Source organism: Papio anubis, chromosome 8, assembly GCF_008728515.1.
Source record: "Papio anubis isolate 15944 chromosome 8, Panubis1.0, whole genome shotgun sequence".
Taxonomy (NCBI): Eukaryota; Metazoa; Chordata; class Mammalia; order Primates; family Cercopithecidae; genus Papio; species Papio anubis.
This window is the reverse complement of record NC_044983.1, coordinates 11,011,001-11,037,117: the sequence shown is the minus strand read 5'-3', so window position 1 is coordinate 11,037,117 and position 26,117 is coordinate 11,011,001. Positions and strand designations below refer to the sequence as shown.

The window sequence follows — 26,117 nt, the reverse complement described above, 5'->3', positions numbered from 1 at the left end:
CCCACCTAATGTTGGATAAATCAATCTTTCATGTATTTTAGGAAAAGAGCAAATCATCGTATTCTGCATTTTTGTCATGAATAACTCCATTTTACAAAAGATCATCTTTCTTGGATAAAACTTGTTATTCAAATAGGTTGATTTATTTTTTTGTTGTTTTTTTTTTTGAGATAGAGTTTCACTCTGTCAGCCAGGCTGGAGTACAGTGGCACGATCTCAGCTCACTGCAACCTCCACCTTCCCGGTTCAAGCGATTCTCCTGCCTCAGCCTCCTGAGTAGCTGGGACTACAGGCGCTTGCACCATGCCCAGCTAATTTTTGTATTTTTAGTAGAGATGGGGTTTCACCATGTTGGCCAGGCTGGTCTCAATCTCCTGACCTCATGATCCACCCACCTTGACCTCCCAAAGGGCTGGGATTACAGGCGTGAGCCACCGCACCCAGCCAAATAGGTTGATTTTTAAGAGTGTATTGGGACAAGTAATTTGCTTTGCAAAAGATTTTTCCATTGCAAAACAAACAAAAAAACCTTGCTATAGGATTCTTTTAAATATCAAGTTTCCCTGCATATTTAAATATGGGAGGTGTGATGTATTCCTTACCTGCGTGTATTTCAGGCATAGAATTTTTTCCCCATTTTTTGGCATGCGTGTTTTCTGGTCACACTTTTTGGGAAGATATGAGAAACACATTCCCTAGACTCATGAACAATCTCTGGCAGTATATGAGCAGAGTGGCATTATAAAAACAATGCCATCCAAGACCAGATGGGACCCGCCTTCTCCCTGAACCTGAGTGCCCGTGAGTGGCAGATTGGTCCGGGTGACATTTGGTGTGTGAGCCCTAGAATTCTCTGCTAACAAAGGCCACTGTTTTGGCCTAAAAAATGGTAATATAACTTCTGAAAACCTACTTTGCTTTGCATGAATCTGGCTTCATTTAAATATAATGAAGTGCTGTTTTCAATGAGTAAGATTCCTTTTATCCTTTCTTACTCAAATAAAAGAAATTGGAATGAATCATAAAAAAACTGCAATGACAATTTTATGTGCCATAAATACATTTTGGAGTTGAGTCAAATCACTCATGTAGTTGAAACAATTATTTTAAATTAGAGAAAATAAATTACATTGACATTTCTACACAGAACAGATGGTGAGTCATGAGAACAGACTAAACCATGTCAATTATTCTCATGGCAAAGGGTGAATGTGTGATCCGGCTGCCTTACCTCCTATGGAGATGACGGCATCGAAGCCCTCATCCCTAAAGGGGAGATTAAGGTTGTCACATACCATGGCTTCACATCCTCTATCCCGGGCAATCTCTACCAGTGGCCCACAGTAGTCACAGCCCACGGTATGTACCTGGCTGTTCACTTTAAGATACTTTCCAGTCCCACAACCTATAAGAGAAAAACCTGCATTACATGCTGTCCTCAATGGAAAGTGTGAAATAGTTCATTTGTCTCATAACAAGAAATATAATTAACTTTTTTTTTTTTTTTGAGACAAAGTCTCGCTCAGTCATCTCGGCTCACTGCAACCTTTGCCTCCCGGGTTCAAGCAATTCTCTTGCCTCGGCCTCCTGAGTAGGTGGGATCATAGGCGTTTGCCACTGTGCCTTGCTAATTTTGTATTTTTCGTAAAGACGGGTTTCTCCATGTTGGTTAGGTTGGTCTTGAACGCCTGACATCAGGAGATCCGCCTGCCTCAGCCTCCCAAAGTGCTGGGATTACAGGTATGAGCCACCGCGCCCGGCCAACCTTTTTTTTTTTTAACTAACCAAGACAGAATACAACATGGTGTGAAGGTATTCACAAAAGTAAAAGAAAAGTCTTCAGCGAATACTTACATATTCTCATATAGAAGAGAGAAAGGCCATAGGAAAAAAATAACATTTATTGAATATTTAATGAGGTAATGTCCACAGGGCTCAGTACACCAGTGCAACCAAGGCACGTTAGCTGATCCATGGCAAGAAAGGTAGTTCTAGTATCCCAGAGACCGTGTGCGGCCTCTAAGCTCACATCCGTATTTCATTGTATATACATGCATGTTACGGCCTTTATTCTCCTGTTGTCCCTCCAAAGATTCTTACCACTTGCTGACTGCAAAACAAACTGTCAACAACTTTTCAATTATTTATACACTAAAACATGTCTTTCAACTTTTAAAAATTTGAACTTGAATTAGAAAAGCATTTTTAACATTGTTTTTATCCAATCTCTATTCATTGCTACATTTAAAATGATCTCTATGGGCCCAGTATACAACTTAGATTATAAAAACTACTTTTTTTTTCTTAAATAGACAATTTTTGATATTCACTTTCCAGTGGAAAAGACCTAAATAATTCAGGATTTACAAAGCCCAAAGGTTTAGATCATTGAGGTCTTACCGATGTTATGGTTGAAGAAGGTAGTAACATGAATGAATAACCACCTTGAAACAAAGCCTTCTACAATCGAATACTTTATATTATATTCTATCACAGATATATAATCTAATTCCTTTCCAGAAATATTAAAAGAAACCATTAGAGCCTATATTTGTACCTATTGACATTACCTATACAATTTTTCTACCTGAAAAAATATCTATCACTATTCAGAGATGATTAGCTTGCTGTTTCTGAAATACATCAGGACACTGCAACCTCTGCCTCCCAGACTCAAGCGGTCCTCCTACCTCAGCCTCCAAGTAGCTGAGACTACAGGCATGTGCCACCATGCCCAGCCAATCTTTTTTTTTTACTGTTGTTGTATTTTTTGTAGAGATGGAGTTTCACTATGTTGTCCAGGTTGGTCTCAAAGTCCTGAGCTGAGTGATCTGCCTGCCTCGCCTCCCAAAGTGCTAGGATTACAGGTGTGAGATACCGCTCCCGGCCTATTTGTAGTGTAATTTGTAGTGGCAAAATACAGCAAACAACATATATTAAATGTTAATATGGCATTATTAGCACAGAGTGCTAGGCAGCTTTTAATACTGGGTAGCTCTATAAAAAAATAAATATGGAATGATTTCCTCAATATATTAAAAGTGTAACAAAAGCTAGGAGTATAATTAATAGTATACTACCATTAGTGTAACCAAAAAAAGGGAAACTACCCATCACACACTCACAGGCACAAATACGCTTATATTTACATAAAACGTCTCAAAAAGATCATGCAAGAAGCTAATAGCATCAGAGGCCTCTGGTGTGGGTTGCTTGGTGCCAGTGACCGGGATGGGAGAAGATTTTACACTACGCATTCTTTTGTGCTTTGTTGCTGAACCATATCGGTGGGTTACCTATTAAAATACTTTTACACATTTTGAACCACTTGTTCTCATCCTTTAACTATTTTTCTTGTGACTTGATGGTATTTTTCCTTTTTTTTCTTTTGAACTTATTCCTTCTGTTTGATACTCTGAACATTTTAACCAACATCTTGCCATTTCCTACACCTACCACACCTGTTTTGACACCCTAGCCCCAGGTAACCACCATTTTAATCTCTCCTTCTATGAGTCCCACTGTTTTAGATCCCACATATAAGTGAGATCACGGGGTATTTGTCTTTCTGTGCCTGGCTTATTTCACATAGCATAATATCTTCCAGGTTCCTCCGTGTTGTCGCAAATGACAGGATGCTGATCTTTTTTTTTACAGTGACATTGAAGAATGCTTTTTTATCAGCCAGGCGCAGTGGCTCACGCCTGTAATCCCAGCACTTTGGGAGGCCGAGGCGGGCAGATCACGAGGTCAGGAGATTTGAGACCATCCAGGCTAACACGATGAAACCCCATCTCTACTAAAATTACAAAAAATTAGCCGGGCGTGGTGGCGGGCGCCTGTAGTCCCAGCTACTCCGGAGACTGAGGCAGGAGAATGGCGTGAACCCGGGAGGCGGAGCTTGCAGTGAGCCAAGATCACGTCACTGCACTCCAGCCTGGGCGACAGAGCGAGACTCCGTCTCAAATAAAAAAAAAATTAAAAAAAATTTTTAAAAATTATCTAGATTTCTATGACATATGTTGCAGATCTTTTTACTTAGTTTGATTTTGGTCTTTTGACTTGAATTGTATGTCTGTCTACATTTTTGTCTTGTGGAACTTTTCCATTTTTATAGGGTCAAAGTTATCCGTCAATACAGTTAATCCTCATCAATTACAGCTTCCATATTTGCAGTTAATCTACCTGCTGAAATTTATTTGTAACTCCAATGTCAATACTACAGCATTGCATGGACATTATCAGACTTATATACTCACAGTGCAGCAAAATATTTGAGTCACCTGAGACCCACATACCCAGCCTCCTTTTTTCAGCTCCCATACTGTAATCGTGTGTCCTTTCCATAATCTATTTAGGGCCATGATTTCTCCATTTGTACAGTTTTTACTGGTGATTTTGCTGTTTCAAAGAGCCTAAGCCTGGGGCTGAAATGCCGTCTAGTGTTCCTGAACATAAGAAGGCTGGGATGTCTCTGATGGACAAAATATATGTGTTAGATAAGCTTTGTTCAGGAAAGAGTTATAGTGTGTTGGCCATGAGCCTAATGTTTATGAAATAATGATACATAGTAATCAAGGTGTCTTTAAACAGAAGCACAAATGCAACAAGCTTACACATTGGTAAATTGATAAAAATGTTGTGACCCAAAGCTTACAGGAGCCTAATCCAATATTTCCCCTATGAGTAATGATTCAGTATTTGCCAATTCAATGCTTATGATAATATATGAAATGTAAGTAATGTGAATAATGGCAATGAACTGTATATTCTTTTATGATTTCTTTTTGTATGTGTATCATACATAGGCATTTTGCCTCTGAGAATATTTTAAATAACAATCTAGTTGTCATCTAGTCCTTTAATGAGCGCATTTCCTTATACTTAAATCTTTGCTTCATTTGGAATTTATTTTGATGTAAGGTGTGAGAAAGTAACTCTCTGATTGTGTATGTCGTTATCCCAAAGCCATTTACCTAATAGTTCCTTTTCCCCACTGATTTTAAGATCCTGGTACGTGGCTTACTTACATTAACAGGTGGTAATAGATCCAAAGTCACTGCACATTCTGAAACTAGATTTATTATTTTTTAAATTACATGGTAGAGATATTTTTCAAAGATTCCCAATTTCCCCTTCCCCAGATTCCACATTACTCATACCATCTTCAGCAAGTCACAAGTTACAGTATGTCTGTTTCTCTTACCAGTATTTAGAGTGAATATCAAACTAGACAGACTTTGCAACTACAGACTTAACGACTCATGGGTGCAGTCAGCATGCATTTGTTAGAATGCAGTTTTAGGTGGGCAGGCCTTGCATGAGATTCCAACCACAACTTAAGTCTTAGTCCTAGATCTACTAAGCTGTGGTTTACCAGTTCTTGATTTAGGAGGATGCTGAACCAATGTCCTCCAGACAAATAAGCTATTATGAAAATACTGTCTAATTAAAGATATGCTCCTATAATGAAACACCTACAGAATAATTAAGGGAAAGGACCCATGAGATTCATAAGGCATTACTGGACCTCTTGCATAATCTCACAATTCCATAGAAGGCATGTGAACCACTCAAAGTGAGCCATCAGCGGTGAACACATTTGGCAAATGTGAAGGTCTTTAAATTTACAATGGTCAGTTTCACAAGCCATCATTTCCATCCTAATTTATTCAATCAATGTTAGGTCCGTTTTGGTGGAGGATGTACACAAAGGCCCTGAAAAGTCACTGTCTAAATGTAAAGTTTGAGGCCAGACATGGTGGCTCATGCCTGTAATCCCAGCACTTTGGGAGGCCAAGACAGATAGATCACCTGAGGTCAGGAGTTCGAGACCAGCCTGCCCAACATGGCAAAACCCCGTTTCTACTAAAAATACAAAAAACAGCTGGGCATGGTGGTGGGCACCTATAATCACAGCTATTGGAAGGCTGAGGCAGGAGAATCAGTTGAACCCAGGAGGTGGAGTTTGCAGCAAGCTGAGATTGCACCACTGCACTCCAATCTGGCTGACAAGAGTGAAACTCCATCTCAAAAAAAAAAAAAAAAAAAAGAGTTTGAGAAAGTTTTTTACTTGCTGCTGACTTGACTGAGTTTCTGCTGTAAAATGAATATTCTAGGTACTGGCATGCCAAGGGTACAATTTCAGGATTCTTATTAGAACAAAAATAAAAAATGAATCTCAAAAGCAAAGGCTCAATGGAAGATATTTCATGCTGCATGGCCCAACAGTGGGTTACCTATGTCTGCGATGATGCTGCCTGGCTTCTGTTCTTGGAGGAACTGGCGGACACGAGGCCACGCTTTGCTCTGCAGGTCACTGAAGTAAGGGGCTGTGCTCTCATACACGTTGTGCACATGCTGCTTCTCCAGCTGGGCAGCTTCATGATCCATCCTGGGGAAAACAGGACCAACCCAAGGCATGCAGGTCAGCCTATGCACCATAGGTGACTGAAGGAGGATGCATATTTCCCAAACTTTGGAACCTACAACTGCAAAAGTCTTGCTGTTCACACACTTTCTTATAAGCTGCAAAGTACAATACCTTCACTGTAACCATCGTTGCCAAAAGACTAGCAAATGCACGGTTTTTACCTGCTATGTTAAGGAAAACAATGGTTTGAAAATGAGTTAATTATTATATAATAAGTTCCTGGACAAGATGAGTTTTTTATTTTTTCGAAGTGGAGTCTTGTTCTGTCGCCCAGGTTGGAGTGCAGTGGCACGATCTCTGCTCACTGAAAGTTCCGCCTCCCAGGTTCAAGCCATTCTCCTGCCTCAGCCTCCAGAGTAGCTGGGACTACAGGTGCCCGCCAACACACCCGGCTAATTTTTTGTATTTTTAGTAGAGACGGGGTTTCACCGTGTTAGCCAGGATGGTCTTGATCTTGACCTCGTGATCTGCCCGCCTCGGCCTCCCAAAATGCTGGGATTACAGGCGTGAGCCACCGCGCCCGGCCAAGATGAATTCTTAATTTTAGAAGCATAACCAAAATTCTTACTAAACGGTTTACTTTGGATAACACCATTGTATCTGACGCTAAATAGATTTCAAAATTTCATAACAGGTAGCTCACCATTTCAACCCAATAACGAAGCCCTATTAATTCTACCTTTTTAGCGTTTGGGTTCCAGTCATGTCTCTATATCACTACTGCTTTTATTTTAGTATAGGTGCCCATTTCTTTACTGAATTACTTCAACAGCTGACAAACAGTTCTATTGCCCTTCAATTGCTTTTCCCAAGTTCAATTACGTCATAATTATTTTTGTAAAATATAGGACTGATTTTGTTGCTTCTCATTTATTTATTTTTAATTTTTGTGGGTACACAGTAGGTGTATATATTTATGGAGTGCACGAGACGTTTTGATACAGGGATGCAAGGTTCAATAATCACATCAGGGAGAATGGGGTGTCCATCACCTCGAGCATTTATCCTTTGTGTTACAAACAATCCAATATACTTTTTTAGGCATTTAAAAATGTACAAATAAATTATTTTTTTACTATAGTCACCTTGTTGTGCTAGCAAATACTAGGTCTTACTCTATTTTTTGTACCCATTAACCGTCTCCACTTCTCTCCCACTCCCCACTACCCTTCGCAGCCTCTCGTAACCATCCTTCTACTCTCTATATCCATGAGTTCAATTATTTTAATTTCTAGCTCTCATAAATAAGTGGGAACTTACGAAGTCTGTCTTTCTGTGCCTGACTGATTTCAGCTAACATAATGACCTCCAGTTCCATCCATATTATTGCAAATGACAGGATTTTTTTTTTTTTTTGTGGAGTCTCGCTCTGTCACCCAGGCTGGAGTGTAGTGGCATGATCTCGGCTCACTGCAACCTCCACCTCCCGGGTTCACACCATTCTCCTGCCTCAGCCTCCTGAGTAGCTGGTACTACAGGCGCATGTCACCATGCGTGGCTAATTTTGTGTATTTTTAGTAGAGAAGGGATTTCACCATGTTAGCCAGGTTGGTCTCCATCTCCTGACGTCGTGATCTGCCCGCCTCGGCCTCCCAAAGTGCTGGGATTACAGGCGTGAGCCACCATGCCTCGCCCGGATTTCATTTTTTTTTTTTTTTTAAGCTGAGAACTCCATTGTGTATAAGCACTACATTTTCTTTATCCATTCATCTGTTGATGGACAGTTAGGTTGCTTCCAAATCTTGGCTGTTGTGAATAGTGCTGTAATAAAACATGGGAGCATGGGTATCTCTTGGATATACTGATTTCCTTTCTTTTGGTTATATACCTAGGAGTGGGATTGCTGGATCGGAAGGTAGCTCTATTTTCGTTTTTTTGTAGAATCTCAAAACTGTTCTCCATAGCGGTTGTACTAATTTACATTCCCACTAATAGTGAATAAGGGTTCCCTTTTCTCCACATCCTCACCAGCATTTTTTATTGCCTGACTTTCAGAGAAAGCCCATTTTAATTGGGGTGAGATGATGTCTCATTGTAGTTTTGACTGGCATTTCTCTGATGATCAATGATGTTCAGCACTTTTTCATATACCTGTTTGCCATTTTTTATGTCTTCTTTTGCGAAATTGTCTATTCAGATATTTTGTCCTTTTTGTTTTTTATTTTATTTTATTTTATTGAGATGGAGTCTCACTCTATCACCCAGGCTGGAGTGCAGTGGCGCAATCTCAGCTCACTGTAACCTCTGTGGCCAGTTCCCCAGGCCATGAGCAGGTCTAGAGGTGCTGTCTGGGAGCCAGGGACTGGAGTCAAAAACCTTAGAAGTCTACTTGGTGTTCTATTGTACTGTGGCCGAGCTGGCACTCCAGCCATGAGATGCAGCCCTTCCCACTCTTCCCTCCCCTTTCCAAAGACCCCTTCCCCACTGTGGCCAAGCTGGTACCTAAGGTGCAAGGCAAAGTCCCCTTTCCTTGTCCCTCCACTTCTCTTAAGCAGGAGTCTTGCCCCACAGCCACCACAGCTGGGAATGTGCTGAGTCTCATCTAGAGCCAGCAAAGCTCAGAGTCTCACCCAGGTCCACAGAGTACTACTTGGCTATCATTGCTGGTTATGCAGGGCCCAAGGGCTCTTTAGTCAGAAGGTGATGGGTCCTGCCAGGACTAGCTCCTTCCCTTCAAGGCAGCAGGTTGCCTTCTGGCCCAGGGAGTGTCTAGAAATGTCATCTGGGAGGGAGAGCCTGGAAAGAGGCCTCAGGACTCTGGCTGGGCCCTATCCTACCGTAGCTGAGCTGGTATCCAAAATACCAGACAAACTCCTCTTTACTCTTCCTTCTCCTCTCCTCAAGCAGAAGGAAGGGCTCTCTTTTGGAGCCAGGAGCTGTGCAGCCTGGGTAGCGGGAGGGGTTGGTGCAAGCATTCTCTTAGCAGCCCTTGCTGGTGTCTCCATAGGTGGCCTTCCCTCCTCCCCACCTAGTCCACTGGCTCTGAGGCCAGTTCAGCAGGAGGACTCACCTAGGAGCGGTGGCCTAGACTGCCTTTCGAGTTTATTTAGTACCCCAGAGCCCTTTAGCCTACAGTGGTGAGGCCTGCAGGAACTCAAGTTCAGACTGCTGGGATCTGCAATTCCCCTCTGGCTAGGGCTGGTTTAAATGCTCCCTCTGTGGGCAGGTGTCAGCTGAGTTCAGCCCCATGGTTTTGCCTTCTACTGTGACAGGGCAGCACTGAGTTCGATACAGTGTTTCACAAATGCAGTGCTCTCCCTCCCCTAAGCACAGATTCTCTCTCCATGCCACATGGCTGCTGCCAGGGGGTTGGAGGAGGGATGACATGGCCAATTCAAGACCGTCTTTGTCACCCTCTTCGGTGCTTCCTTTAGTGATATGAAGTCAAAACCAGGCACTGTGAGTGCTCTCCTGATTTTTGGTTCTCATGTAGGTGCTTTTTTGTGTGTAGATAGGTGTTAACTTTGGTCCTTGTCGGGAGGGTGGCGGAGGGAGGACATACCATCAGTGGAGCCTTCCATTTGGCCATCTTACTCCATGCCACTCCCCTCAATTCTTACCTTCAACTTCTTCAGAGGCATTTTATAGCTTGTCCCATTGGATTCAGCTGGCTTAGGCGGGCACATAAGGCTCTTTCTGATCTAGTCTCACCAGACCTCTTAAGGGTCATTTCTCACCATCGTTCCTCAGCATTAGCCATAATACCCAATGACCCATTGTTTCTCAGCGGTGACACATTCCTTCTCATCCAGGGGCCTGAACAGATGCTATGCTTTACCTGGCTAAATTCTAGTCACTCTTGGAAAAGGCATCGCCTCCTCCAGGAAGGCTTTCCTGACCTTCCAGGCAGGATAAGGGCAACAGGGAAGGAGTAAGAAAAGCATGAGAGCAGGTCCCGTTTTGGGCTTAACTCTGTAATTATTCTATTCTATTTTGGCATGTGAGTGAGTGCTAGCCCAGGGAAGTGGCCAGGGGCCCAGGTTGTGGCTTTTACCAATCAGTAGGAAAGTATTTTCAATCATTTAATAACCCATTTGGCCCTACTGATGGCTATCAGCTATTGCATCCCATGCATACCTCTACAGGGATCACAGAGTCCTATAATCGTTGAATTCAGATAAGATATTTTTCTCTGGCAGAGTCCGCTGGAAGACTCTGGAGAACAAGGACTTGTCCTATTTAATACTGAGTTCCCAGAACTTAGGACACAGCAGACCCTCAGCAAATGATCAGATAAACACACATCACAAGAATGGAATCTGGCTCTGAGTACAGAGGGTAGTACTGGCTTTGGTTAGCAGAGGGAGTGATCACTCTGAGGAGCTGGGGAAGGGAGGGGACCCAACACCTGCAAAGTAGGCAGATGGGAGTGTAACTAGAGAGAAGGTACCATCCCTGGACAGCCTCTGTCCCCACACCTCTACCCCTGTCCTGGGAAGTGGGAAGTACCTGGGTAAGATGGTGTCTGCCAAGTTACTTCCCTATATGGAGAGAGACTTTCAGACTATGCAAATACTGTTTCTTATTTGCTCACCTGCCAGTTTTAGCATCTACCAATGATTCTTGCCCCAATTATTACTACAAGTATCACCAAATGATGATAATATAATTCCATCATTCCTTCCATTTCAAGGAAGAGCTATTCAGGATTTACTCTTAAAATGTAATAGGTTGTCTTTAATCAGTATGAACCAACCCACAGCCCCTGCAAAAAATTCTAGCAAACTCCTGAGTATAAATCTAATTTGTGAGGTCTGACAAAACTTCCACCCAAATTGAAACAGCTTATGTTGCACCTTCAACTGAAATTTACAAAGTAAACATATGGCTGGCTAGAACTGCCCACACAAGAGAAAAACAGAAACACTATGTGCTTTTCATTTAAATCAAAATCTCAGTAGATTTTAGCCTATTTACATTTCCCCTTCCTCAAGGAATCAATCAAGCAATACAATTTAGAGAACACTAGAACAAGTAAGTTTTTCTTTATTGCACTTGCAAATGTTAAGTGGTAACCAACATAAACTGGATTCCTTGCACTCTGCAGTTTACAAAATGACTCCAATTTCAAGCTCAGAATTTGTAGTATCTGAACAGCACCCCCTGAGATCTTGCCCTGAGTTTTCTATGGCCTCTGCTATCATCAGGTAACCTAAAAGAGAGTTATTTTTAAGTGTATAAGCAATATGAATCTATTTTGTTTTTCTGATGCTTTCCAGTTAACTTTATAAACACTGCAGATTTAAATTTTAAACGCTGTGGATTTAAATTTCCTACACTATTTTCCACATGAATTTTATGTATATAAACAAATTCCTTGAATTTGAAAGTGTGACTAAGCTAATAAGACTAGTACTAAAACAGGAGCACAGGATTCCAGATGAAGCGAGGGATAAAGGGTTTGGATTAGCCAGGATTCCTAATCTGCATGCTGTCAAATTGCAGACTCATAAAATAATCCACATAAAAAGTCAGTATTTAAAGCCTCACATTGTGTCCCTCCTCTGAGATTCAAAATGCACCCCAGCATACTACAAGTTTTGAAAAATCTTTTCTCAGAATTACTGGGTCTAACATACTCTTTCTGTCTTTAAACACCTCCTGTGTTTTTAGGAAATAATATTATGCGAAAGACACTTTGGAAATGCTAATTTAATGTTTTGCAATTTAAGGATGTCCCCTAAACAAAGGAAGCATTTTTCCTGAGCATCCTTTTTCATTCATGTAGTTTTAGTGAAGTATGTTATCTACAAATCATAACTTCTAAGATGGTTTATAAAATGACTGAAAGTATGAGACGGTAAACATTTTAACTAGAAAGTCAGAAGGATGCACATCAGAGTTGCTCATTGCTGTCGATCCAAAAGAAACTGCTTCTGAGCCTGTGCCTCCTCTTTCCAGGGATCCCCGCCTCACTGAGTGGACCCAGGTTGAAAACCAGACCTACAGAGAACCAGTCCATGGGTGAGACTGACCCAATCTTAAGAATTTGAACTAAAAGGCCTGAATAGTCAAATGACCGCAAGTGGTTGGTTGTGATCACTTGGAGTCTGTGTTAGGGAGTCCGTTTTTAGCCATGCACATATGGATGAACCAAAATAATATCTTTCTGCAAAATAAATGTAGCTGTAGGAAACAAAAAAACAAGATGAGAATTTGGGATGCTTTATAACATGGCGGGGGGAAAGGCAGAAGGACTGGGGAAGTCTAGTAGACGATATTCTAGTTCTAGTCCCTATGTAGGCTCTGGACAGGGTCTCAGGGTCATTCAACTCGCAAGAAACCTGTTCATTTTAGAGTACCACCCTTGCGTCCTGAGGTACCACATTTCCTAACTTTGAATCTCAAATGGATACCCTGTTCTAGCCCTAAAATATTCTTCACTTGAACTCATTTCTGTTTCTACAACCACACCTTTCCAAAGGCAGGCAAACTGCTTTTTTTATTAACATTTTGAAATGATTATTTTACACTTTAAACAACCAGTGTGCAGTGATGCTGACACACAGTGTTGTAATATCTTACCTTTATTGCTACTTTTCAAGCAACCTGTAAAGCTTACAATGTAACCTTAAATCAAACCCCCAAAATTGAATGCTAATGATCAAAAGAAATCATAAATATGATGACAAAAACACAAATGAAACTGAGTAGACAAAGATACAACTAACTTTGCCAGGGGGAAGCTGATGTAGGCACAGAAGAGCAGACCTCAGACATTGAATCATCTTTGTTCCTTCCCTTGCCCCACAAACTCTGCCTATTTCTAGCATTTATTCCTTGGAGGATGGAAGAGAGGAGAGAAAGTGACAGAAAACTAACAGGAGAGTCAGTGGCCTGGCATGTTTCCCAAGGCTAGAAAAACAAAGAGAAGGACATTGGCAATTCCTGCTTCTAGCAACAGGGTTCTATTGAGAAGTCATAAATGTTTAGTTTTCCTGCCCTGGGCATGTGATTAGGCTAACATTTTTCTACCTACTTGAATTCAGGTAAACCCTATGTGACTTGCTATGGCATAAATGTGATCCCAGTGTGTTGCTTGCCAAGTTCCCTATCCCTTGTCTCTGCAAGGAAAGGTTCCTTGTCCTGGAGGCATCAGCCTAGGTCCCTCAGAACTCTTGATGGAGAGACATCATGGGTATTCTAACCCCACCCACCAAAAGGAATAAACAGCTCAGTTCATCATATGAACTGCAAAATATCTAGATCATGAAAAAGTAAAAAGTATACATCAATTTTTATTAGATGACAACTTGTTACCATATAAGTTCTCCCTTTTTTCTTCATAAAGTTAAAAGTTTTCTTTCTCATAGATATATATTATTAAAAAATTGAGAGAAAACTGGATACAGTTTTAAATCCTACTTTTTTGAACTTAATATTGTGAACCAAGTGGCAACTTCTACCTACAGTCTTCTCTACCTTCTCAAAGAAACATAATCTCCACAATCATAATTCCACAGCACTTGAAATATATCGCGTGCTGTAAAGTATTATAATGGCTTAAGTATTTCTACTAGATTCTGAACTTCTAAAGAAGAAACAAGATTTCATACACATCTTTGGTTAGCCCGTAGTATCTAGCACTGGGCCTAAATGTAATAGGTCTAAATACGTTTAGTGAATACATGAATGATGGAACTCTAGCCAATTAAACAATTATTTCTTTTACATTTTTAAATCATATTAACAGTTTTATTTAGGTATAACTGACATATAACAAACTGCATATATTTAAAGAATATAATTTGATGTTTTTACACACATATGTGTGTGTATGTGTGTATGTATCTGTGAAACCATCAAGATACTCAAGATAATGAACATATCCTTCCCACAATAAATCAACCCTCCCATCTTCCCCTACCCTGAACAATCTTTCTTTTTCTTTCCCTATTTTTTTTTTTTTTTTTTTTTGAGACAGAGTCTTGCTCTGTCACCCAGGCTGGAGTGTAGTGGAGCAATCTCAGCTCACTGCAACCTCCACCTCCCAGGTTCAAGAGATTCTCCTGCCTCAGCCTCCTGAGTAGCTGGGATTACAGGCACACGCCACCACGTCCAGCTAATTTTTGTATTTTTGTATAGACGGGGTTTTACCATGTTGGTCAGGCTGGTCTTGAACACCCGAACTTATGATCCACCCACCTTAGCCTCCCAAAGTGCCAGGATTACAGGCGTGAGCCACTGCACTCAGCCTCTGAACAATCTTTCTTAATGTCATGTTTCTAGGCAAAGAAATAGGGATAGAGAGGTGGACACTGACATATATATCCAACGACAACAATTTCAAAGGCAACTTTGAGCATTTGATGTGTCGACAAATAAAAATAAAAAGGTTTCCCAAGTTTTTCCAGTTCCTTAATGATCACTGGAAAGCTACAAACATATTCGCACCCAGATGCAAATAGTAAAAATATTCCGAGGAACTGAAAAGGCTTCCAGGGAAAAGGTTTTTCTATTGTCTCATCAAGGAGATGAGACTCTGTACTTGAGCTACAGAAGTCTAGTGAACTCTGAGAAGGCTTTGTCCCCAAGAGTGGCTCCTTGTCCCCAGGGAGGAGGTGCTATAACTGAATGTCCTCAAGATGGTGCTTATTATACCCGCTCCTCCTAAGACGTTAGCACAGAGACCGAGGTGATAGGCTATAAGCACTTAGCCCTGTCATCAGAAAGGATTTCTCATTCGTTTGTGACGGGAACTTCCATTACCTCTATCTTGAGTTTCTTTCTGTACCACACTCTTCCCTGCAGTGAGTCCTCTATGTTTGAGCTCAATGGAAAACACACGTGGCTTTAAAACAGTTCTGTCTCCAAATACTGACATACGTTTATGAATTAAAACCTCTTGCTATCATATAGAACAATAAAGCTTTTAGAGGAAAATGCAGAACGTCTTCATGACCTTGGAGTAAGTTAAAATTTCTTACAAAGGGTCATATAAAGTGCTAACCATAAAAGGAAAAATAAAGTAGACGATATTAAAATGAACACACCATGAAGAGAGGGAAAATTCAACCCCCAGAGTGTGAAGAGGTATTCATAGTACATACAGCGGACAGTAGAGTAGTATCCAGAATATAAACAATTCCTTACAAATAAAAAAGCGATAGACAGACAACACAACCGACAAATGGGCAAGAGACTTTAACAGACATTTCACAATGGGCAGGAGATGGGCAGGAAACACACACAAAGGGGCTTAACTTCACTAGTATCAGGGAACTGCAAATTTAACCCATGATGGGATCCCACCACCTATACAAAAGAATGGCTGAAATGAAAAACACAAGGAATATCAAGCGTTGGTGAAATATGGAATTGGTGAATTCTAATACACTGCTGGAAGAAATGTGAGTTGTTTCAATCTGTTTGGAAAACTGCCTGGCAGTAACAACTAAAGCTAAACATATGCATATCCTATGGCCCAGCAACCCCACTCTTAAAGGTATATACATATATCCAAAAGATATGGACACCTATATTCACCTAAAGACATATGCTAGAATATCCAAAGAAGCACTCTTCAAAGTAGCACAAATCTGGAAACTGCATATGTGCCCATCATCAGTGAAATGATCAAATAAATTGTGGTATATTCATAGAATGAAATGCTACCAGAGTTAAAATAATGAAAGTTTTCAACCGTATGCAACAATATGGATCAATCTCTATATCTGTACATTTTGTACTGCTGTAAAGGAATACCTGAGGCTCGGTAATTTATAAGGACAAGCGGTTTATTTGGTTCACGGTTCTGCGGGCTGTACAAGCATGGCTGTACAGCACGTGTTTGGATCCTGGTGAGGCCTCAGGAAGCTGTTACTGATGGTGGAAGGTGACTGAGGAGCACGTGTGTCACAAGGTCAGAGAGGGAGCAAGAGAGAGGGGAGGAGATGCCAGGCTCCTTTAAACAACCAGCTCCCATGTGAACCGATAGAGCATTAACTCACTCATTACCACAAGGAGGATACCAAGCCATTCGTGAGGGATCCATCCCCATAACCCAAACACCTCCCAACGGTCCCCACCTCCAACATTGGGGGTCACATTTTAACATGAGATTTGGAGGGGACAAATATCCAAACGATAAAAATTCCATAAATATCATATTAAAAGGGAAGTCCACAAAAGAATACATACTGTAGGATTCCATTTATGGAAAGTACAAAAACATGAGCCAATAGATAGATCAGAGAAAATAAAATAAAATAAAGTACAAAAACATGTAATCCCAGCACTTTGGGAGGTCGAGGCGGGCAGATCATGAGGTTATGAGATTGAGACGATCCTGGCTAACACAGTGAAACCCCGTGTCTACTAAAAATACAAAATATTAGCTGGGCGTGGTGGAAGGCGCCTGTAATCCCAGCTACTCAGGAGGCTGAGGCAGGAGAACAGTGTGAACCCGGGAGGCGTAGCTTGCAGCGAGCCGAGATCACACCACTGCACTCCAGCCTGGGTGGACTGGAGACTCCATCTCAAAAAGACAAAAAAAAAAAAAAAAAAAAAAAAAAGTGCAAAAACAGATAAAACAAATGTGGGCCATTAGAAGTGGGATAGAGGCTGCCTGGGGGTAGCACCTGGCAGGGAGCACTGGGGGTCGGGAGGTGGTCCTGGGGTGCTGGTAATGTTGTTTCTTGATGTGGGCTCTGGTTACATGAGGGTGCTTAGGTTATGAAAGATTCATTCATTTATTTGCACATTTATGATATATGTACTTTGGTCCATGTATATTTCAATTAAAACTGCCTTTTGCTTTCAGGCAATTGCCTTTATTTTAAACCATGTTAGAACTTGAAACTGAGCAGAGTGTCCTCTCTCATCCGTGTTCTGCCATTCCCCTGAGGGATGAATGCCATCCAGTCAGTGCCTTCCGGGCAGCTAGAAACTGGAGATCACTGGGTTCAAAGATCAGGTGAAATGTCAAAGCAGTATCCCCATTCAATAAGATTATGTCATAGTATATACAGAAATTGCTGAGAGAGTTTTAGCTCAGAAGAAATCTAACTGAAGAAATAAGTGACTTAAATGAGGTAATGTCCAATGCCAGATTATCCAGTAACCAGCGAAGAATAGAGTCCATTTGCTCTCAATAAAGAAGTTGTTTCAGTTAGGGCAGCAGGTAAGTGATTCATCAGTATGATGAGAGGAAGGAAATTCATTCTACCTACCTTATATTTGTGATCTTATTACACATTGAAGAGCTTTACTCAATAACTCAAAGTGAAATTAAGGATGAATTGTGCCAGCCACAGCTTCCAAGTAGCACAATTATAATAATATATGAGGATTACTGATCTCAATAAATAGATGGGAACATAAAACTGTGTAAAGGTCCAGCAAGGAGGCTACATGATCCTCTGCTTGTAGCAGCAGGTGGTTGCTATTGCTACTTACCTTCATTCTCTAATTACCTTGCTGTTTCATTGTTACTGTTACTCGTTAAGACAATTCTCAGTTACTTCAGTACCTTATGAAGAATGTATGGACAAACTAGAGTGTCCTCATTTATTACTCCCATGTGGATCATCTGTAATATTCAGTCTACTGTTTATGTGGCTCTTTATATGTGCAGTTATTGGAAAAATCTGCTGAGCTTTTTATTCTGCAGAGAATAAAATCTTTCTGAAAAATGTTATAGTGTTTATAAGGCTTAAAACCTAAGACAACAATGACTTGGGGCCTAATTGATATCTGGATGGTGAATCTCCCAAAACACACACAACTAACAGAAGAATCAGTGTTCCCTCCAAAAAAAACCAAACCCAGAACAAAAACAACACAAAGAAGACAAAAACATGTATCAATGAAGTTTTTTTTATAAAAATCAAGAAAAGGATCAAGATAGAATGACAAGGAAAAGAAGAAAGAAACCAGGGGAAGTAAAAGGAGAAGAAACGGGGGAATGAATATATGTACTGAATGATTATCATGTGGTTCATAATATGTTAGCACAAACAAAGCCAGAAACGGGGAGTAAGAAAAGCAGACGAAGAGCTAAGAGCTATGACTTAATATGTATAAAGAATAAAGAGAAGAAAAGGTAAAAATATATAATTTTGTATATATTTGTTTATATCTACTCCAATTAGCACTCCAACTAGATTTATATAGTCAAATATCAATTGCTCGTATAACTTTTTACACATGTATCACTAATGGAAATTAGATTTTGACGACTTCTAACTGCAACTGAAACTTGCTTGAACCTTTGTGTTAAGAAACTAAAATCCAAAATAATGCCAAAGGTTAAAAATTCTTGCTCTACAAAGTCTAGAGTTGTAGTGCTTTGAAGTTTAATATATTATGTTCATTTCCAGAATAATAGGAAATTATTAAAAAGGGAAATTTTCAGTGAGCCCTATGTGTGTGTAAGCTAACACGCCTTCTAATGAATGCTTGAGAAGTTGGGAACTGCGCCTTGGAACTCAGCCTAGAAGCATAGGCAAGATTTGAAAATCTTTGTTTCAGCCAGGCGCGGTGGCTCACGCCTGTAATCCCAGCACTTTGGGAGGCCAAGGCGGGCAGATCACCTGAAGTTGGGAGTTCGAGACCAGCCTGACCAACATGGAGAAACCCCGTCTCTACTAAAAATACAAAAATTAGCCAGGCATGGTGGTGCATGCCTGTAATCCTAGCTACTCAGGAGGCTGAGGCAGGAGAATTGCTTGAACCTGAAAGGTGGAGGTTGCAGTGAGCCGAGATCGCTCTATTGCACTCCAACCTGGGCAACAAGAGCGAAACTCCATCTCAAGTTAAAAAAAAAAAAAAAAGGAAAATGTTCGTTTCTTGTCATTTAAATTGCACTTGCAAGAAGAATCAATTCCAGGGTTCCCCAAAGGTGGACAAGTCACTGTGCTTTTCAGGTCCTCTTAGCCTGCTTTTCAGGGAAAGTAGCAAACTTGAGAATTCTAACATAAGTAAGGCGTATAAATCAAGTCACTTCAGGGCACTTGATGTGTTTGAAGAGCTGACCGCTACAGAAGGAAGGAAAGGAAAGGGAGAAAGAGTAAAGATGCTTAATCCACGGAGCTAGAGGCATGCAGGCATGAAGGTAATGCATAGTAAATACCTTCTAGTCAATATCAGTGTCTTCTTAAAAAATGAAAAAGCTTCTAGTCAATATCAGTATCTTTTTAAAAAACAAAAAAGACATTAGTTTGAAAGAGCAGAGGGTCCATCAGAGGTAGTAGTGAAAAATAATTTTGGAGATCTAAGATTCTGGGGAATATCTGATCCCTTCCCAAGCCTGAGGCCACGCACATATGACCACTATTTGCAATCGCAGACATTTTAGAGATTAAAATACTTTTAAAAGCCTCTGTTTATCCTCTGTTCCTCTGGGGAACTGTACCTCTCTCAGACTCCAAGTGTCACTGGGGCCTGCCAGGCACACTGACAGTGGCAGTGCGGTGGGTACATGATCCAATCTCGGACAGTTATTCTCCCTGGCCTGGGAAATTGACAAGAGGTTGGAGCAGAACTGCTGATGGCTCAGCCCTGAAGCAAAGATCCTCATGTCTCATCCCAAGTTGTAACTTTCCTGAGGTTTGGTTTGCAGCGGTTCCTTTTATTGTGCCAGCTACTTAGGCATTCCCAACACATCCTCCTCCTTGCTTTAGTTCATTTTGACGTGTACAGCAAAAGGACTAAAGTATTACAAACTTGAATGCTCCTTCACAACAACAGCGTCTACCCCAGTGAGGGCCACAGTGAAAGAGAGGTACCATGGCCACTAGGGTTGCCAACGGGACTCATCACAAATGGATGAAGGGACTCTTGTTGGAGCAAAAGAATCTACTGAGATGGCAATGTGCTATTGGAATGCCAGCCTAGAAGATCAAAGTTGTTGCAGTGCTGGCACCTTTGCCCCCTTTCTGTCTTTCTGTTTGTGCTGCCATCCCCTAGTATCTCAGCTAGTCTAGCTGGTTTGTCTGTTCCTCTCGCTGTCTCTGCACCGCCTACATCTATCCCTTCTAATATACTCATAATGATGGGAGTTGGCAACACAACCTTCTCTGTTAATGTCCACTTGGCTGGAGACACAACACATTCCTACAGTAAAAGGTAACTGCGGAGACCACGTATCACAGGTGCCATTCCTGGTTTGCTGGCTACAATTCATTTTTCTTCTATGAATTCAAGAAAAGTTGGTTAGAATCTGTATTTCATGCCGGTGCAGGGTTAATTTTTCTATACAACCCATTGGATAATATTCACTCCTTCTTGAAAGCCCTTCAGGGGACCTCTACTGCCTATGGGATAGCACCTGCACTCCTCAGTCTGTCATGAAAAGCCTCCCTGACCTGGCCCAGTCCACTTTTCCAGTCTTATATCCTGCAACTACAGTACCTCAAGCTCTCAGCTCTACCCACACAAATCTACTCACTTTTTCCCAAGTGGGACTTGCTCAGGACCTTATTCAGGTCTTTGCTGAAGCCAGCAGTCTATTCTCTCTCACCTGCAATGCTCTCCTATCACTTCCTCCTGCCAAAATCTTCTGGTCTGCAAAGTCTAGCACAGTTTCTTCCTCCTACATAAAGGATTCATGGATAACTACAGATAAAAATCATCCGTCTCAGTACTTTTTTTTTGGGGGGGGGGGAGATGGAGTCTTGCTCTGTCACCAGGCTGGAGCGCAGTGGCACGATCTCTGCTTGCTGCAACCTCTGCCTCCCGGGTTCAAGCAATTCTCCTGCCTCTCAGTCTCCTGAGTAGCTGGGATCACAGGTGCACGCTGCACACATGGCTTGTGTGTGTGTGTGTGTGTGTGTGTGTATTTTAGTAGCGATGGGGTTTCACCATGTTACCCAGGCTGGTCTCGAACTCCTAAGCTCAGGCAATCTGCCTGCCTCGGCCTCCCAAAGTGCTAGAATTACAGGTGTGAGCCACTGTGCCTGGCCCCAGGACTTCTATACGCTGCAAACTTATTATCTCTATCACTCTTAGGGCATTTTTCCAGATACTGTCATGAACTCTCAACTATATATATGTTCCCAACTAGATTATAAGGTTTTGGAGGGCAGAGATGGAAATGTGACGTTTTTATATATCTATATCTATATCTCATCTGTACATCATAGAGCCTAGGATAGTGCAGAACACAGAGCATCACTCAATAATTAATTGTAGAGCCAATGAATCAAGGAGCTGTTTCTTAGCTCCCTCTGCAAAACAGCAGTACTTTACTCTGTACAAGCTGGTCCTTGACTCTTTGGTCATAAATCCTAAAGAGCCGGCTGTGAGTCACTGGACACTTGGAGGAAAGCAGAACTAAGACTGAGCTTTTCCAGTTTTATTTTGTGTTTTCTGATTTGCTGCCCCAGAGGTCTGTTGTTGTTGTTGCTGTTGTTGTTTTGAGACAGAGTCTTGCTCTTGTCGCCTAGCCTGGAGTGCAGTGGTGCGATCTTGGCTCACTGCAACCTCTGCCTCGTGGATCCAAGCAGTTCTCCTGCCCCAGCCTCCTGAATAGTTGGGATTACAGGGGCCCGCCACCACGCCCGGCTAAGCTGTGCATTTTTAGTACAGACGGGGTCACCATGTTGGCCAGGCTGGTCTTGAACTCCAGACCTCAGGTGATCCACCTGCCTCGGCCTCCCAAAGTGCTGGGATTACAGGCATGAGCCAACGCATCCAGCCAGGTCTGTATTATAGGTACAATCTAGGCATACAATGGTCACTTTTTCATAACTAAAAAGCAATATAAATACTGGAAATAGTTCTTCTATTATAAATGCCACAGAGGACACAGAATTAAAAAAGAGAGAGCATAAAATTCTGCTTTAAAATTCAAAGACATACTTAAACTACAATTCTAAACTGAAAATGCAAATTGGCCCGCACAATTAAAAGACAGATCTTTTATGTTATAAAAAAGACCTAATTACAAGATGCATAGCTTTTTAATTTTACTTTTTAATACATGCAACTTCACACTTAACATCTATCATTTCCAAGTACAAATGATACTGTAAACTTTTGTGTGATAAAAATCTCATTTAAAAATATGTTTAAGTCCTACCAAAGCATTTTGCTTTCTAAAAATGCTAAATATGTTCTCATAATTTTTACTTACCCTGTACAACTACTTTCAGATACTGTTTCCACCTTGTGCAAAAACAAATTCCAACGTACTTTATATCACATTGTCATAAATTTAAAATTATAGGGATTGGGAAGAATTAGATTCGCTAAAGATGCACACTGCTAAAAACGCCTCATGGTATGTGAGTTGCTGAAGGGCTGAAAGCTACTAACCTGAGTCATCCTGTGATTACAGGAAAATTACCTCTTGTCTTTGTGAATCACGGCAGTCTCCACCTCCAAAGAGTGACAGTTACTTCTCATAACTTTCTCAATGTGTAACGTCAATGAAAAGTTGTAGGAGTGAAATCAAATAGTGCAGTCCTTCTCATGATAAACCACTGGTGTGAGTCTCTGAAGGGAGCACAGGCCCTATCAGGAAGAAAACAAATAGTAAACGTCATTTCACATGATAAGTATATGAAACCAGCTACAGCCCAGGTTGACTTCCTGACCTATGCATAAATTACCCAGCCAAGTAGGGATTCGAAAGAATTGTTAATATGTGGAGTGTGCCAGAATTATAAAAGTAGTTCAAATCAATGGGCCAATAAATCAATTCCTAAGCTTTCTATAAAACATACAATACTTTCTCCTAAAGTTAAATTGAATGATTTCATCTTGTTCCTGGGAAAATTGCTAACATTGAGAGTCATCTCTGATTCCAGGGGCTCAATTAAATGTATACTATCTAAGACAATATTACTAAATTGTACTAAATCATTCCAGTACAATTGGACTGCTCAATATTTTCCATATTACCAGCTACTTTCATGTCACTTTGACAAGTACTTGTAGTTATTCATCATTGTTCACATTTTTCTTCTTGTTCATAAGAGTGTCATGAAACCCATGAAAAAGCTTTTAGTAATTAAAAAAAATAATGCACCAAAAACCACTTTGTAATATAGAGGCCTTGTGGTATACAATGAGATCCCGAGAGATGCCTGATGTGATAGGAAAAGCCCATCCTGTAACACCTTGGACCCTAATTGCTTGTCTGCAAGTGGGGTGAATGGACTATAATCTAAGTCCCAGCCTGCAACCATTTTGCCTAGTTTCCTTTTCACTTGTGTGTTCACTACACTGCCACAAACTGTACTTCTCATTACTCTCAGTGATTCCCACAATGGCAGAGTGCATGTGGCATTCCTACTCAGAGATGCATGTGGCTTCCCCCAACATTCCCCTACACCAGCCCCACCCCAGTCCTGGCCCCTATTTAAAACATCATTGATCTGGATGTGCTTTGGAAAGCTTCTCTCTAGTCTTCAGAACTTGCCTATAGATTTTAACCCCAGCTACGTCTCACTCATATGTAGGCACATGATCTGTGCCGTTGAGAGCCACAGAAGCTAACTTGTTAGAAGTGCATTTAAGAAGCATTTTGAAAGAGCTACCAAAGCACCTCATCTTTGCTCATGCAATTTTAGAGCCTTCCTTAATTATAAGAGAGATGATGTTTGCTGACTGAGTCCCTATGACAGGGTGAAGCTAAAAGCTCTCTGTTCAGACTTACCCTGCCAGGCTCTGACCTGGGCAGTCAACTGTCATCAGACAATGTGGTTGCCTACGCGCCTTTCCTTCAGGCATTTGTGCCTAAATGTGTTAGACCCCTCAGATAAGCCACCGAAGGCAAAGTCTTGAATGCCCCCGTCAGTAAGAGTACCAATGAGAAGAGAAATTGTAGCTAGTGTAGAAGTAGGAGGCATATGTAAGCTACCTGGGCAGGAGGTTTGTCTATATGCCGAATCAGGCACCCAAAACACCTACAGATATGACTGATTTCGCTTCATTTTCCTAAATTTGGATCCAAATTTGCCTCTGTCTAAAGTACATGAATCATATCACCTTCTCCAAGAAGTTGTTGGGCAAAGATAGAATGGGGTCATATCTATCTCAAAGGAGTTGAATTCCAATTGAGTCTTTTCATTAAATCAGTCCTATTTAGTATTGAAAGAAACACATTTCTTCCCTTCTTCTCTTTGACTAAGCAGGAGGCCATCTTCTAGGGCAAGGTCTGTACCTTAAACCTTCTGAAATGAGCCATGCATGTATTTTCCTGGGAAGAGGGTCAGCACCTCAAACCACGGCTCAGGGGCAAAGCCAGATTTTTGGGGAAAAAAAAAAGAATTTTCTGTATTAAATTAAAAATACACATTCATCTTTTCAACAAATATTAACTGAATCTCTGGTGAATGTAAAGCACTAAGGATAGAGATAAAACAGCTCTCACCGCATTCGGGACCCCAGAATTTAATATTGGAAGCATACAAATAAATAGAAAATTAAAATGTAGGAGAACCTTTACTTCTGGGATGGATACATCCTGAGCTAATGTGATTCCCCAAACTCATGCCTTGCCTTATTTAATACCAAGAATCAAGATTATTTGATATAATCATCTACAAAATAATAGAATTGATATGGTTTGGCTGTGTCCCCACCCAAATCTCATCTTGAATTGTAGTTCCCATAATCCCCATGTATTGTGGGAGGGACCTGGTGGGAGGTAATTGAATCATAGGGGTGGTTACCTTCATGCTGTTCTCATGATAGTGAGTGAGTTCTCACAAGATCTGATGGTTTTATAAGGGGCTTTTCTCCCTTTTGCTTGGCACTTCTCCTTGCTGCCGCCATGTGAAGAAGGATATGTTTGCTTCCCTTTCCACTCATGATTGTAAGTTTCCTGAGGCCTCCCCAGCCATGGGGAACTGTGAGTCAATTAAACTTTCCTTAATAAATTACACTGTCTCAGGTATGTGTTTATTAGTAGCCTGAGAATGGACTAATACAATAATCATATATTTATACAATCATTATAAAATATTTTGTGTCATTGCAAATTATTAAACATCATGGACCTTTAGGTCACTTATGGTGTTCAAAATCACAGTGTCAATACCCCTTATCTGGTGTGATGAATGTTATGATGTGGGTGTGCACCCGTGCTACAGGAGCACATAGGCGATGCAACTAATCCAGCCTGGAGTGGGAAGGGGGAGTGAAGGCTCCTTCAAGGGGCTGACACCTAAACTGAAGTTCAAAAGATGAGTGGGGTCAGCCAGGTGACAAGGAGAAGTGGGTGATTCCAGGCATATGAAACAGCATATGCAAAAAGAAAGACACAAAGCCAATAAATGAATGACAACAACAATAACAGCAACACACGCACACAAATATATACAGATGGTCCCAGACTTATGAAGGTTTGACTTTATGATGGTGTGAAAGTGATATACATTCAGCAATAATTGTGCTTTGAATTTGGAATTCTGATCTTTTTTCCAGGCCAATGACATGCGGTGGGATCCTCTCTCACAATGCCGGGAAGCCACAGAGAGCCACATCTCCCAGTCGGCCACATCATCATGAAAGTAGACAACTGAGATTTGACAGTGTTCCTTGTTGCCAGGTGATTCTGCCCAGCTGTCAGCTAATGTAAGTGTTCTGAGCACGTTTAAGGTAGGCTAGGGAGGTAGGCTATGATGTTCTGTAATTTAGGTGTATTAAATGCATTTTTTTTTTCTTTTTTTGAGACAGGGTCTGCATTCTGTTGACCAGGCTGGAGTGCAGTGGCACCATCACAGCTCACTGCAGC

At 41.1% G+C, this 26,117-nt stretch overlaps 1 protein-coding gene and 1 long non-coding RNA gene across 11 annotated transcripts in view; one reads left to right on the top strand and one right to left on the bottom strand.

Annotated features, from left to right (window-relative positions):
• The window catches only part of LOC103886637, a 49,305-nt gene extending 23,205 nt beyond the window's left edge, over positions 1-26,100 (top strand). For 2 of the 4 annotated variants that reach the window (XR_004185739.1, XR_004185738.1), the window contains exons 3-5: positions 12,335-12,397; positions 25,808-25,957; positions 26,060-26,100. This is a non-coding gene — a long non-coding RNA (uncharacterized LOC103886637). The remainder of the gene's footprint in view (positions 1-12,334; positions 12,398-25,807; positions 25,958-26,059) is intronic. The other 2 variants (XR_004185737.1, XR_004185736.1) reach the window with 1 other exon arrangement.
• Positions 1-26,117, bottom strand: part of TRMT9B (tRNA methyltransferase 9B (putative)) — a 72,347-nt gene that overhangs the window by 9,923 nt on the left and 36,307 nt on the right. Inside the window, exons 2-4 of one of the 7 annotated variants that reach the window (XM_009212538.3) lie at positions 22,722-22,888; positions 6,240-6,394; positions 1,232-1,405 (exon numbers count right to left, since the gene is read on the bottom strand). In XM_009212538.3, coding sequence (XP_009210802.3) covers positions 1,232-1,405; positions 6,240-6,394; positions 22,722-22,780 — 388 coding nt within the window. In that variant the 5' untranslated portion in view covers positions 22,781-22,888. Of the gene's footprint in view, positions 1-1,231; positions 2,727-6,239; positions 6,395-22,690; positions 22,889-26,117 lie in introns of those variants that run through there. The other 6 variants (XM_021942020.2, XM_009212540.3, XM_017961772.3 and 3 more) reach the window with 6 other exon arrangements.